Source organism: Bos mutus, chromosome 11, assembly GCF_027580195.1.
Source record: "Bos mutus isolate GX-2022 chromosome 11, NWIPB_WYAK_1.1, whole genome shotgun sequence".
Taxonomy (NCBI): domain Eukaryota; kingdom Metazoa; phylum Chordata; class Mammalia; order Artiodactyla; family Bovidae; genus Bos; species Bos mutus.
In genome coordinates, this window is record NC_091627.1 from 5,773,665 (window position 1) to 5,788,522 (window position 14,858).

General features: G+C 58.6%; 1 protein-coding gene across 1 annotated transcript in view; it reads left to right on the plus strand.

The window, feature by feature from the left end:
* Positions 1-5,812: 5,812 nt before the first annotated feature.
* Positions 5,813-14,858, plus strand: part of FIBCD1 (fibrinogen C domain containing 1) — a 30,921-nt gene continuing 21,875 nt past the window's right edge. The window contains exon 1 of the mRNA XM_070380104.1: positions 5,813-5,884. Within this exon, the coding sequence (XP_070236205.1) occupies positions 5,813-5,884 (72 nt within the window). The remainder of the gene's footprint in view (positions 5,885-14,858) is intronic.

A 14,858-nucleotide genomic window follows, 5' to 3' on the forward strand; every position in this document is an offset into this window, starting at 1 on the left:
TTAGCAGGGACTCGAGATGGTGCAGGGACTCGAGATGGTGAACCAGTATCATAGCACAGAGAACAGGAGACAAGCAGAGAAACAGGCACGCCGTCTTTGAAAGTTTGGCCACGTGTAGGTTGGGATGTGGCCACTGGTTGCAAGATATTTTCTTTTCTACACCCAGTTTCTTTCATTCAACAACAAACATTGGGAACCTGAGGGTTAACCATACAGGGGTCCCCGAATTCTAAAGGAGTGGGTTCTGGGACCAGAATGCGGAGGTCAAATTGATGCTGTGACGTTTATCAGATGTATAACCTTGAGCAAGGCACTCAGCCTTCGCCTGCTTCAGCTGTTCCTTTATCTGTGAAGTGGCATAAGAAATGCTAGCAATCTGCCTCTTAGGTACCGGCCAGGGTTTCCGTGAGAAAATTCAAATCACCTACGTGGTGCGTAGCGGGCATTCAGTAAAACAGCACCTATCCTGATTCCTCTATAACGAAAGCTTAAGTCACCTGCCGGCTGGATTTCTTGCTTGGCCTGAATTCTGGACCACAGCTGTAGCATCCCTCCCGTCCCCTGCCATAGCCGACCCTTAACTGTGCCTTGCGCTGATCTCGGTAGGGGCAGGGCCCACTCCCTTCATTTCTCCCAAGCCTTTCCAACACAGGTTGTTGAGCAAAGCAGACTCTTAACCAAAGACTGGGGGATAACAGATGCGCTCTCCTGTATCGCAGCTCGGAAACCACAAACATCCCGCTCACACTCACATCAGCGCTGGGGTTCCCAGGCCAGCCTTCTCCCCAGGCCCCCATGCGGCTGGGTGGGCTTCAGTCCCTCCCTTTCTGGTTCCCTCTGCCTCCCTTCCCCTCCCCCACATCCCCTCCCCTTCCAGCTGCTTCTGCCGAAACCACATTTCTCCCTGAGTTTCTTACCTCCCCGCCTCTCCAGGTCCTGCCCTCCCCTCCCCAGTGAAGCCTGAGCCTCAGCTTTTTACACCCAAGTAGTCCATCGGGATGTTTTGCTGAATAAAAAGCCAGAATTCTGCCTCTAGCTTTAAAAATACCAGTGTTCCCTCCCTGCTCCGTATTTCCAGAGCGCTGATCTCAGAGGACGTGGGAAGAGGGCTGGGGACACTGAGACCCACAGGGAGGTCCCGTCTCGCCCGCCAGGCCCGAGTTATCCTGCTAGGTTCCGGCCTCAGCCTCAGCCTCAGCCTGCATTTCCCTGGCACCCTCCGACAGGCTGGCGGCAGAGGTGACCACACACAGCATCCCAGGGGACCCCGGGGTGCAGACCCCCCCGCCCATGCACAGCGCATCAACGCCAAAAGCTCACACACGCACGTTCACTCCATGCTAATTCCTGCCTTTGATCGCGGCCTCTAGTCTGTCATCACCACTCAGTGTTGACAAAGCAAAAATAAAAAATAAAATGAAAGAAATCCGCCCTGTCATTTGGACTGCCCCCCCACCCACCCCCGCGGGCTTGGCAGCCCCCGCCCCCGCCCCCGCCTTTGTATTATGGGTTTATGTCAAGGTATGTTGGATTCTAAATTAAATGTCAGCCCACTGTACGTTTCTGCCTCCAGCCGCAGAAAATGAAGAGCCAGCGCTGGAGACCATCCAGTTGTTCCGCTCCCCGTGCCTAACCGTGAGGGGTGACAAGCCCATTGAATCACTGCACGGTAGCTTTCCATGCCATGGGAAGCCAAGATAAATTTATTTTTAATGATAAATGTGACTGTCAGAGTGAAGTTGAGACAGCTTTACGGTGAGAGTCAAGCACCCTAGGCAGCCCGGGGCAGAGGCTGGGTGGACAAAGGCCAGAGGTCCCAACCTCCCGGTCAGCCGGTCCCCAGGGCCCCATGAGACAAAGCATATTCAACATTCAGCCCACGTGTGCTGAGCTCCTGCCACAGGCCAGCTTCGTAGTGCTGGGCTCAGGCCCAGCGCTGGCCAAGCAGGAGGACAGAGGCGAGGAAGAAAGGAAGACGCGCTCCAGCAGTGGGAGACTCCAGTTCACATTCTGGCTCCGTCAGCTGCTATGTGATCTTGGCTGAGGGACTTAACCTCTCTGAGCTTCAGTCGCCTCATCTATGAAATGGGTATATCAATAACATCCACGGGCTTTTGTGGAGAACCACATGAATTAAGATCTATTGCTAATGAACGGTACACAGCACATGAAAAATGCTTTCTGAATGGTAGCTATTATTTATATCATTTTTGCTAATAGCACTTTTACCCAAGTTATGTAACTTACCTTTGGGAGTCAATTTTGTCATCCGTGAAACAAGGATAACAATAGCTCTCACTTATGAGGGTGGCTGGGAGGATGCTCTGTGCCCGGAGCAGGGCTGAGTGTAGGAATGAGGGGCAATGGATTCTAGCCAGTCGGACAGCAGTAACCCTGAATGTTGTCACCCGGCATCTCTGGCCACGCTCATCTCCTTGATGAGAGGGTCTCTTCCTTTCTATCCCTCTCAGGCTGGCAGGCCTCACAGCCTGTCCTGTACCCCCTCCCTACAAAGAAAAGGGGGTACCATGCATCAGGACCCCACAGCCATCCCCTCCTTCACACTACGGTGGGCACCTGGCCAAAGACAGCTGATGACCTATGAGTGACATGTCCTGGCTCCAAAAGATGAGCAGGATGAATCAGAGCACTTCTTTTGGGAATTTAAAAATCCCCCACGAGGGATTTCTGTTGGTGCGGCCATCATGTCCAAGTGGCCAAAGGCAGGAAAGACAGGAACACGGGGAATCAGTGAACCAGAGGGAGAAGGGTGAGGCGATGTGTAAGGAGTGGGCGGGGTCCCGGAGCAGCCTGGGGGTCCCGGGTTCCAGCTTCCCTGAGGTCCTGGCTGAGGTCCTGGCTGGAGTGCCCTCCTCCAGCCCTGAGTCCACTGAGCACACCTGGGCTCTCCCGGGGGCTCTGTGGACACCAACTGTGCCCAAAGGAAGTTAGAGGCAGGGGCACTGGCCCTTCTATGGGGTCAGCTGCCCTTTTGCTCACATAGATCTGGAGCTCACAAACAGAGGGCAGACCCTCCTCTCCCCCAGACAGGGTATCTTGTAAGGCGCTGAGCAAACGCCGGTGGGCTCCTTCTTCTGGGTGGGCTCTTCTCCTGGGGGGGCTGAGCAGGGGCCATCATCACAGCGGGGGTCATGGGTGAAGACCACTCCCACACATGCACTCACCACACCCCCGCAGGCGGGAAATTGAGGAATCTGTGGCCCAGCGTGTGAGGCAGGCTGACCGCAAACAGTGCCATGAGCAGCCGCTAGGTGGCCCCCGCTTACCTGTCCAACCGCCCTTCTGCAGGCCTGGGAGCAGGTCCTCTGGCTGGTGTCCTCTGGTTGGTACCTGCCTGTGCCAGGGAGCTGTCATTTTCCATCCTCTGCCTTTGCTTTGCGGCTTTGCTGCCTGGAATGCCTTGCCCCCAACATTCCAGGTGTCTCCACCTTCACAGCCCAGTACCCCACCCCCTCCTCTAGGATGTCTTCCCCGCCCATCCAGAGCAGATACCCCCAAAACTCTGCTGGCCCTTAGCACCCCCTCCACTCAGAATCTCAGCTCAGGGTCCTCCAGAAGGGTGACCTTCTGTCTGTACAGAAACACTTCTGGAGCTTACCTCCTCTCCCCAAATCGGACTCAGGTTTGCAGTTCCCGCCTCACGTCTACAAACCTCATAAGTCCCCATTTAGAAGGGGGAGGTGGTGATTTCTTGTTCAATGAGGAGACTCAGGCTTGGAGAAGACAGGGAATCTGCTCAAGGTCACAGTGGGAAAGTCTGAGGTCTCATCCTGCCAAGTGTTTCAACGCACTCTCAGAACTTCACAAGAGCCCTCTGAAGAGGGTGCTGTTGGCCCTTTAGCAACCGTGGGGAAACCGAGGCTCAGAGGCACAGCTGCTTGCCCCAGGCCACTTGGCCACCACATGCCTCTCCGCAAGGCTGATGGCCCCCCCTGCCAATCCATTTAACCTACTGGAAAGGCCTCAAGAGAGATGACATCGAGAAAGAGCCCAGGGACCAAGACTCCAACCCAGGTCCCCGACTCCCAGTCGATGCTGGGGGACCCAAACTCCCAGGTGGCCCGACTGCCTCCCTTGGGCCTGGGGAGTGGGCTGCAGGTGAGGCCGGCAGACAGCTCTGGAAGGAGGAGGCGGCTGGCAGGTTGGGAATCCACCTTCTGTGGGTGAGTGACAGTCCACTCGGATTCCAGGGGCAGCGAGTGCGCCCCAACCCCAGCTTTCTGGGGCCCCCCCCCCAGGCAGTCTGCTGCACTCGTGAGGGCCCCGGGAGAGGGACGAGTACGGGGCGACAGACTGGCAGCCGGTGGGAGAGAGACGAAGACGGTGCCAGGGAACAGCCTGGTGGGCCAAGGCGCCCCGGGAACCTGAACACAGCTCTGGGGAGAAGCGTGGGGAAGGGAACACGGGAGTCTATTCTGAAGCTGGGGGAGCCGAAGATGGGGGGCCCCCGCAGAGAGGGGCGGGGGAGGGGCAGTCGGTGGCCCGGGGGAGGGGGCGGCCAGCTGGGAGTGCGGCCTCGGTCGTGTGGGCGCCTCCCGGTCAGGAGTCACAATAGCAGCTCGTTAACAGCGCAGATTAAGGACTTTTGTCAATTACCTTTGAAGGCTACACCGGGCGGATTAAATGCTTTTTAAAGTGCTGCCGGTGGGAGGGGGCGACTAAGAAGCCCCCTCCCGGCACAAATCCCTCCTCTCCCGGACAGAGGAGGAGGCGGGGGCCGAGGCAGCGCTAGGCGCGCCGGGGGAATGCGGGCGATCGGCCGCGAGCGCGGGCAGAGCGCGGAGCGGCTCGCACGCGACACCGCGGGCCGCCTGGGCGAGAAGAAGGCGTGGGGCCGGCTGTCCGTCCGCGAGCACCGGACGCAGGCCTACCGGCTCTGGCTGAGGAGCCCCCAGGGCCGGCCTCGCGGGTCGGGGTCGGGAGCGGGCAGTCCCTGGTGACCGGAGACTCCGGGCCTGGGCGCACTTGCCCCGGGACCAGGACCCATATCTCGGACACCCGAAGGGGGCGCCCTTCGGCTGGCCCCCACCCCCCGGACCCCGACGGGTCTCAGGGTGAGCCCCTGCACCTTGAGGGGGCCGGGAGGAGCGCGGCGCCACTCCCCGGAGACGGCCGAAGGCCCCCTCGGGGGCGACCCCGGGGCCTGCCCGGCGCCGCGCTCCCCGCGCACGGTGAGTTGGCGCGGGTCCGGCCCGGGAGGAAGTTTGCGAGGAGGCGGCCCCCGGGGTTCTCAAGCCCCTCCGGGCCCGGAGAGAGGAGGGCTGGCCGCAGCTCTTTGCTATCCTCCCGGGCTGGCCCCGGGGGTCTCGGCCCGCCCGCGTCTTCTCTATTAATTAGCCTTTGGGGAGGTGGAGTTTCCCCATTGCCGTCCGCGGTGTGTGCGTGTGTATCAGAGGGAGAGCGGGGGAGCAATAAAAGGCAAAGAGAGTCCGAGACAAAAAAGACACGGAGATTGAGAAGGAGGGAGGGAGGAGGGAGGAGCGCGCAGGGGAGGCGCGGGAGCCGGGAGCGGGGACGGCGCGCAGCGCGAGCGGCGGGCGGGCGGCGGGCGGCCGGCGGCTCTCGCGCTCCCGCTCCCGCTGTCGCCCGCACAGAACCGCGCACACGCCGGCACGCATACACACACGCACACACACACACTCGCACACCCGCCCGCTGGCCCGGGCCGTCCAGGTGCGGGGCACCGAGGCGGGAAGCCGGCGAACAGAGCGAGCCCGCGCCCACCTCGGCGCCTTTGCGCTCCGCAGCGGCGCGCCTCGCCCAGCGTCCCCGCCGGCGGTCCTGCCGGAAGATGGTCAACGACCGGTGGAAGACCATGGGCGGCGCTTCCCAACTTGAGGACCGGCCGCGCGACAAGCCGCAGGTACCCGCGGGCCCGGGGCGTGGGGATACGGGGGTCCCGCGCGGTGGGCGAGGCGGTGGCGGCTCCAGCCGGCGGGCTGGGCACCCGGGCTGGAGTTTGGGGCGTACCTCCCGTGAGGCTCGACAGGCCCGAATTGGGGCGGGCACCCTCCTCGGCTCCAGAGGAGACACTTGAACTTGGGGTTCGGGCTGCCGATGGGGGCGGCACCCCTGCAGGAGCCCCCTTGCTCCTCCAACGGACTCAGGTGCACGCCTGCACAGAGAAAGTAAGGGACCCACAGAGTTTACAGTGCCACCAGCACTTGAGCGCGAGCCTCTGTTTCCTCATCTCTACAATGGGCATCTGAACCATTTACTAAGTATCCCACCCTGGGCAGCACCCCGTGCCAGGCGCCTGGCATGCGACCCCCTCCCCTTCATCTCCTCTGAATCCTCACACTTTAGCCAGCCTATCCCTACCCCCATACAGCAGAGGATCAATAAATATTTGCCTCTTGTAAGAACACTGGATACTGTGATTCTCCAGCCCTAAGACAAGGGAAGCAGGATTCAGAGAGAGTTGCTCCTGCCCCCGGCCTGTGGCTCTGCTGGGATTTGAACCTCAGGTCCTTGGGCTGCAGGTCTGTTCATCCCATGCTTTGTGCCCCCTCTTCAGGGGGCCGTGGAAGATGCCCAGGGCTGTGCACTGGAAGGGGGGTGAGGACAGAGCTCCAGGGCTGGCCGGAGAGGGGGCTAGGGATGGGAAGCCGAGTGGAGGGGCAGCCCCGGGGCCGCCCCAGGCTGGGCTGCCAAGGGACTGGGGCAGGCAGGCGAGATGCCGAGGTCTGCTAGCCAAGGAGAGGAAATAATGGAGCTGCCCGTTTTAAATTTCAAATTTCTCCCAGACAGATGTCATTGGGGAAGGAACAGTTCTTGTTTGCAGAGGCAGGAGGGGGGTGGCAGGGGCGGGCCTTGGCGGGCCCCTCACTCTCTTGGGAGCGGCAGCCTGAGTGAGCGTTGTCTGGAGCCACATGCCTCCACACTTTGCAAAGCCCTTTCCCAACCGTCTGCACAACCTCGCTGTTGGCAGCAGCCTGGGTGGGGAGGCAGGGGTGCATGTGCCCTTGTCGCAGGAGAATGGTGGTGCAGAGAAGTCGAGGCATGCACCCAAGTCACACAGCATGTTAGCGGAAGAGCAAAGTTTCAAAGCCGGGTCTGACTCCATGCCTCTCCCAATACCTCCTGGTCCATTCCCCTTTCCTGTGAGCCCCCTTACAGGTACTGACTGCTTGTCATTTGCCAACAAGCAAATGACACCAGACTGCCTGTTTCCAAACGTTTGCTGCCTCATCGTCCCCCAAACACACACACACACAGACACAGACACACACACACACACATACACTTCATTCAGGGAAACCCTACATATACTTCAAAACCTACTCAGATGCCACCTCCTCCAGGAAGCCCTCCCCGATGCCTGATGCCCCGTGGGCTTTACCTTGATTCCCAGCAGCAGTTAGCCTGTGCCACTCAGCTGCCTTTATCTCCCTGCCTTGTTCCCTAGCCTTGGTCCGTCCTCTAGCAGGAGCTCCCTTTGCACATATGCTTCTTCTGGGCCCCCATCCTGGGGTCTCCCCCTGGGTCCAGGCTCCTGTCTTTCCATGCAGCTCAGACCGGGAGTTGAGGGATTTTTGCTGAATTGAGCTGCATGAAGCCCGGCCAGAAGGAGCTGGGAGAGCAGCAAGTGCTGATGTGTCTCAAGGGGAGGTGGCTTCTGGGGGATGTATTTGAAATGTGGCTTTAAGGCCTCCTGGGTCAGCCCTGGCCTCTCTGCTGCGTCGTGGGGTATATATTCCAACTGCCACCAGGCCAGAGCTCAGCTGTCTGCCCCTTGGCATCGGAGGCTGCCAAGAGCTTGTGGTCCCAGCGGCCTGGGCCAATATCAAACACCACCTTCTCACTCCACCCCTTTGGTGATCCAACATGTTAGACAGGCTATCCCATTGCCAGCTCCAGGCTTGTCTGAAACTTCAGGTAGGAGGCAAGCCCTTTCCTGTGCCCACCATCAAAAGGGAACCAGGGTTCCCTTGGGCCTGGCCTTCTTGCATCCATTGCTTCTAGTTTCATCTCCACCACTGACATGCTTTGTGACTGGGTAAGTTATGTCCCCTCTCTGAGTCTGGGCTTTACCATCTGTAAAATGGGAACAGCAATCACTGCTTCCTCCTCACTTCACAAGGACTTAACAAGAGCTGAGTGAAATAATGGTATGCTTTACAAATTGTAAAGCGCTGTACACCCTTGAGGAAGGTGGTTCTCAGAGCAGCCTGACCCCTTTGCCAGGCTGTCAATGTCCTGATCACCCCTTTGCCCACCAGGGAAAGCAATATGACCCCCCAGTTCCCTCCAGAAGACTCTGACTGAGGTTCTCTAACAAGGCACTTCCTCCAGAAAAGGTGCCAAAGCCACAGTCTGAGTGCCAGCTGTGCTCATCTGCATAACTTCTCGTTTCTGAATCAAACCACTCTCAGAGTTTGGCAGCAGGAATGATCAACCCATTAAACAGATGAGGAAACTAAGGCTGAGAGTTGCAACCAGGACTTGAACTTGGGTGGCTGATGAGCCTTTTTGGGAAGACTAAGGGAAGAGAGGCTGGCTGCCCTTGGCTCCTCCTGCTCGGGCACATTATGTAATTCCCAAGGAGAGGGCTCTGGTACCTAGTGCGTGGTTCCCCAGGGCACACACCGTACCCACTGCCATTGAAGGGCCTACATCCAAGTGTTGCTGTTTCTGCGGACAGCCTCAGGCCGGCTGTGTCCTGGGCCTGTCCGGCCTCAGCTCCTCACTTGCCAAGTGACCTTGGACAAGGTGCCAACTTCATTAGAGCTTCACTCCTTCCCCTGTGAAACCAAGGGGCTCTCACACCCTTAGGGCAGCAGGTGATGGTGGGATATTTGCCAGGAGTTCGGAGTTGCTCAGATAAAAGGACCCAGAAATAGTCACAATTCTCCTAATCTTCTAGTGTGGGGCAGAAAGTCACCCTGTAACTATCTCCTCTTGTTGCAGGAGGGTGGGGGGGGGGTGGCGGGGAGGCTCATTTCTGAGCAATCCCTGAGTCAAACCACCCCACAGGGAGGTCAACCTCTGAACCGTCCCAGACAGTGTCTCTTGATATTTTCAAAACTTTGAAAAATATTCCAGACAGGGAATACAGTTCTCATTGGGAAGTTCTTCTTGATGTCTAACCTAAACCCTGCTGCATTTAATTCACTCAGTGGCTATTTATAGAGTCGCTCCCTCCTCTAGGAGAGACAGCTGTAAACCTGTGCCTTGGGAACTTCTATAGAGTCTCTTGGGAGGAACACACTCGCATCATGGGATTATGACAAACCTCGATGGGCACTGTAAAGAAAACCATGCAGCCTCGGTCCTCATTGCCTGGGCTTTGGGCGGAGGTCACTGTGTTCGGGTTGGACGACAAGGAGGCTGAAGAGAACAGGGCCTTCCTTCCCCTTCTGTTTCCTGGGCCCCTCTCCATGGAACTCACCCCCAGACCAGCGTGCGGCAGTGATGAGGAGGCCGGAGGCTGGGGTGGGAGGTCAGAGACCACTCGGGCATTTAAGCTGGACAGCATCTGTCGGATCTGTGACACCAACGTGTGTTGGGGGAAATGACAGAGGGGGCGTCCCAGGTGATGCTAGTGGTAAAGGGCCCGTCTGCCAGTGCAGGAGACGTAAGAGATGCGGGTTCGATCCCTGGATGGGGAAGATCCCCTGGAGGAGGGCATGGCAACCCACTCCAGCGTTCTTGCCTGGAGAATCCCACGGACAGAGGAGCCTGGCGGGGGGATATGGTCCATAGGGTCGCAAAGAGTCGGACTTAGCATGCAGGCAGGCGGCTGGAGAGAGCTGGGCAGGAGTGGGGGTTGGGGGAGGTTGCAATAGCGGAGGCTGGGGGTGGGGCGGGACCTGCTCCTGAGGCCTCCGCAGCCCCGCAGTGGTCTGGCCGGAGCGTCCTGGGCTTTTTGCCATCAGGAGGGTCCTGGGCCTCTGGGTGGGGTATTGGTTGGTAGGGCTGGGAGGAGGTGGGGAGGCTAACGGGGAGATGGTTGAGGTGATTTTAAAGCAGACGATGGGGCTTGGACCATATCAGGGCTGGGGGGCCATAGGAACAGAGGGGCCCTGGGGATTCGAGGAGGTAAGAGTGTACGCAGCCAGGTGCTGGCTGGGGATGGGGTGAGGGAGGGGAGCCCAGGGAGGTCCCCGGTTTTGGAGGGGGCTGGTGAGGCTGATACCATCCCTGGGTGGAACTCTCAGGAGGGCTCAGGTTTGAAGTGGAATGAGCCTGGTTTAGGGGTCAGTGGGCTGGAGGCCTGGAGATCTGGGGGGTGGGGAGGGTGAGCAAGACCCTCACAAGATACATCAAGAGACCCTCCCTCATCAGAAATGGACTCAGAGCTGAGTGCTCTATGGGGAGTGACAAGGCTGGCGGCTCAGCTCCTTCGGGAGGGGTGGACGCAGGCAGTTCCCAGACCCTCCTCTTTGTCCCTAGAACACCTCCGGCCAGTCTCCTGGGGACTTCCTGGTGGCCTGAGGCTTCAGATGGCCTTCAACGTGGGTCATGTTCAGAGGCCCCTGGCAAGACAGGGAGCTCTTCCCCCAGGACTCATAGAGTGAGCCAGCAGGCCCTCTTCCTAAATCTTTGGGACCCCACCCAGAATTTTAAGCAGAACAACCACCTCCTCTTTTTAAGGGGTCTCTGGGACCCTCCTTCTGCCAGGGCCAGAGCATCAGAGCCCAGCCCAGGTCAGGCGCTGTTTGCCTGGCTGGGGCAGCAGATGTGTGTTCCTGGGGAGAGAGGAGGAAGACTCCCCCAGGGCCTTTGGGCTGGGCAGGGGCTGGGCTGCCCTGCTCGCGACGATCCACGAGCCCAGGTGCAACTCTGAGTCTCTGCCAGGCTCAGACCACACTGCCGCACCTTGGCTTTCTCAACATAGACCCACACAGTGGGTTTCTGGGGCTGGGGTGCTCCTAGGAGATGGGGGGCTGGGAGCGGCCTGCACCTGGATCTCACCTTGCCTGGCCTCCCCCTCGGGGAGGTTTTCTTCTTCCCACTTTGCTACAAGAAGTGTAGTCTCAGCCTACTCACGGGACCACAACCCAGCTCCCTTAAAAAAATAGGGAAAGGGACTTCCCTGGTGGCCTGGTGGTGGCCCCCTGCACACTCCCAGTGCAGGGGGCACAGTTTCAATCCCTGGTTGGGGAACTAAGATCTCACATGCTGCACAGTATGGCCTTAAAAAAAAACAAGAAGTGAGGTGCAGTGCAGGCAGAGCACTGTAGCCGTGAGCCCTTCCTTCTCTTAGTCTCAGCCAGACCCCGTGGCCATCCCTGGAGGCTGGGGACTCAGAGGAGGCAGTCGGGACACATACCACCCCTCTAATGAGGCAGCTCTGGGGCTTTCTCCTCCTGCCTCCCCTGGCGTGAGCCCACCATGTCCTACCCTGGCTGGGGCGTCCTGGGCCGCCTTGGACCACGGGCCAGCACTAGGGCTGATGCAGGGGACGAAGCCACATCCCCCCAGCCGGAAGCTTGCACAGGCGTTTAGCACTAGCAGCAGGTCTCAGACCCTGGGGTTCCTCGAATGCCCCCCACCCCCCTCCTGGGATGCCTTCCCAAACTACAGGCTCCTTGCCCCGGGAGGTGGGGACCCCAGGCATGCACCGCTCTGCCCCGGCCAAGGGCTGATGAGTTAAACGCCAGCCCCCCACACGCTCCGCTGGGCAGCGCGCACCCGAAGCCCCCCTTATGGTCTCGGATAGATTTCTTTGCAAGGCACGTAAACTGCAGCCTATAAAAGCGAACAGCACTTCACGTTTAAGGTGATCTCTGAAGACTGGTTCTCCTCTGCTGAGTGGCCGGTTTCATCTCCAGGCTCCGGCATCCCCCTGCCCCTCAGGGGACCCCCTGCAGCCTTCTGCAGCACGCCCCCTCTGCACCCTTGGCCTTCCCGCCAGGGACCAAGGGCCTGGGTGGAAGCAGATGCCCAAGAGGACCTGGGGATGCACATGGGGGACGTGGCTGGCTGCTCTGCCTCCCCAGCTGGGGACCTTAACGCTCTCCTGTGGAGGACGGCGCTCAGAGCTGCTCGGGGCAAGGTGTCTCTCGATGGAGTCCGGGAGGGGACTGACAGGGACTCACTGGCTGACACAGGGCTTTGTTTCAAACCCGGGCCAGGCTTCCCACAAGGCAGGACTGTGGTCAGATGGCTCAGCAACAGCCGCACAAACGGGCGATGGGTTTGAACCCAGTCACCCAGGCCTGGGTTCACATGCTCCTGTGACCTTGGGCAAGGCTCTTCACTCTTTGAGCCTCAGTTTTCCCATCTGCAAAATGTAACCAACCTCAACAAGGGGATGTTTGGAGGTTTCACTGGTGGGAACACAGCATAAACTCAAGTAATAGTGGTGATGATGCAATGCCCGCCCCTGTGGATCCTGCCGACTCGTGGCAGGGTTGGGGCAGCCTGGAGGCAAACTTCATTCTGTGCCAGGCCATCCTGGGTGGGCACAGGGCTCAGCATGGAGGTCATGATCCTCTGCCCTGCCACGCACCATGGGTCCCAGGGCCTTCACCTCCTCCCACGCCAACAAGGTCATGGAGAAATGACCTAGCCCGTCTGTCCTGCCCTCCATCCATCCAACAACCAGCCGCTCTATGCCTTTTGGGGGAGTGGGGGGGCTCACGGTTTAGAGCAGGTTTCCTAGATCTGGGCTCTGCAGGCCCCAGAATTCTAGCTTTCTTGTATCCACAGCTTTCATCATCTCCAAGGGGACCCATGCCCCCAAAGAGGGTAAGAGTCATAGTCCATGGGACACGAGGTCCCTACGGGCAAGGCTGGCATGACTGTCCACTGCTACCCCTCAGGGACTGGCTTGGACGCTGGCTCAGGGGGAACACCTGGTAATACTGAATGGATGTTTGAGTGAATGAATGCAGTCAAAGGTGATGACTGTGTTTTTCAGCCGGGAGCAAGAGCTGTGGAAACACTGAGGAGGAGCCTCACCCAAACTGGGAGGAGGGCTGAGGAAACAGTCTAGGAAGGCTTCCTGGAGGAAGTGACATCTAGCTGAGCCCTGAAAAAAGAGAGTTTAGCTGTGGAAGAGAAGCAGGGGAGGCTGATGCCTCGGCCCGAGGGAGCAGCCTGTGTAGAGCTGACGGAGGGAAGCTGACGTGTTCAGGTCTGGCTGGAATAAATTGTCCCACTGTGTGGAGTCCCAGCATGTCTGGGCAGGTGTGGGGAGAGGTGGGGTAGAATGTTGAGTCCCATCACTGCAGGGACAGGCTAAGGAACCCTCTCCCTTGTCTCTCCAACAACACAGACCCCTGACCCCTTCCTCCTCTGGTGCCAAATGGGAGATTCAGGAGTTACTTGTAGAATTTGAATTTAGGGAAAAGTAGCTATTTGCTCTACCATATTTTCTCATAGAAAAACACTGTATATAAGAGGCTGTTTTTTTTAATTTGGCTGCATCCTGCTGCACATGGGATCTTAGTTCTCTGACCAGAGATCAAACTTGCACCCCCTGCAGTGGAAGCATGGAGTCTTAACCACTGGACCACCAGGGACGTCCCTAGAGGCTACTTTATGTATCACCAAGAAAGAAAGTTGTCAATCACAATTGTAAGATCCTCCCATATGTCAGAGATGTTGAGATATGGAGATAAAAAAAAGGGGGGGAAGGGACATTCTAGCATCAGTGACACAGAAATAGCACTTTGGGTGGAAAATAAAAAACCCGACACCTCCAGATGCTCTGTGCACATTGATCACGAGATAATAAAAGCCGCTAATATTTATTGCGCAAACACAGTATGCCAGGCATGGCTCCAAGTGCTTTAATATACTAACTCATTTAAAGATGCCTCTTGGATTCAGAAAGTTGAAAATGTGGGGCAAATTCAGCGCTTGGACATTCCTGGCCCGGGAAGAGGCGGGAGGTGGGGGGTCCAGTCCAAGCCCAGCTTCTCATCTGCAGGGTGACCGTGGGCAAGCCCCTGGCCTTCTCTGGGCCTCAGTGTCCCCGTGTGTCAAAGGCTGTGATTGCTCTGCAGGCTTCCCTTGGGCCGTGAGTGATGCGGGCCAGTGAGTCTGGATTTGTGCTCCATCACGGTGCCTCCTTTAATTACAAGCTGTACTGGGTCCAGGGGGTGGCGGGGGTGCTTTGTGAAAGAGGGGGAGGAAGGAAGGGCAGGCAGGAGAGGAAAGGGGGTGGGGAGGTGCTCGGGAGGCCATCCCCGGCCTGGGGACTCATGGCAGCCTCGTGGGCCTGCAGTGGCTTCAGGACGCGGGGTGTGGGTGCTCTGGGTTGAAAAGACCGTCAGTGACAGCAGCCCATGACCCCAAGGCATCCATTCCGCTGAGACAGCGCGATGATTTGCAGCATCGCTGTGTCACCATCGCAGCTCCCCCTTCCCGAGTGTGCACGGCATCGGGCGCCTGACTATGGGGTAGGCGAGTCATCATTGCCCCCATTTCACAGATGAGGACACCGAGGCTCAGGGAGGCAAAGACCTTCACTCAAGGTCACCCTGCAGAAAATGACAGCTTGGGGACCTGAGCCTGGCCTGTCTGGCTGCAGAGTGGGAGTCCACCTCCCGCTCGCCCTTACTAGACCTGGGAGGGCTCCATGTGGGGCGATGTGCCCACCTGGGGCAGGGGCAGCGAGGGAGAAGGGACTGTCCCTCTATCTCCTGGCTCTCTGCCCTGGTTCCTCTTGTCGCCATCCCCATCTCTGTCTCCCTGCCTCTCTTGCTGTCTCGAGCTCGCCGTCTTTGGTTTCTCTGTCTCCCTTCTGGGGCTGTTTTTCCAAGACTCCCCTCTCTCATGCCCCAGAAGGAGGCTCGTCCAGGCTTCACAAAGGGCAGAGGGCCCCGTCCGAGGGTTGGAGCCGGAGGCCCGGGTCTGCCCCTGACGCTGTTCCTTCTCTCTCC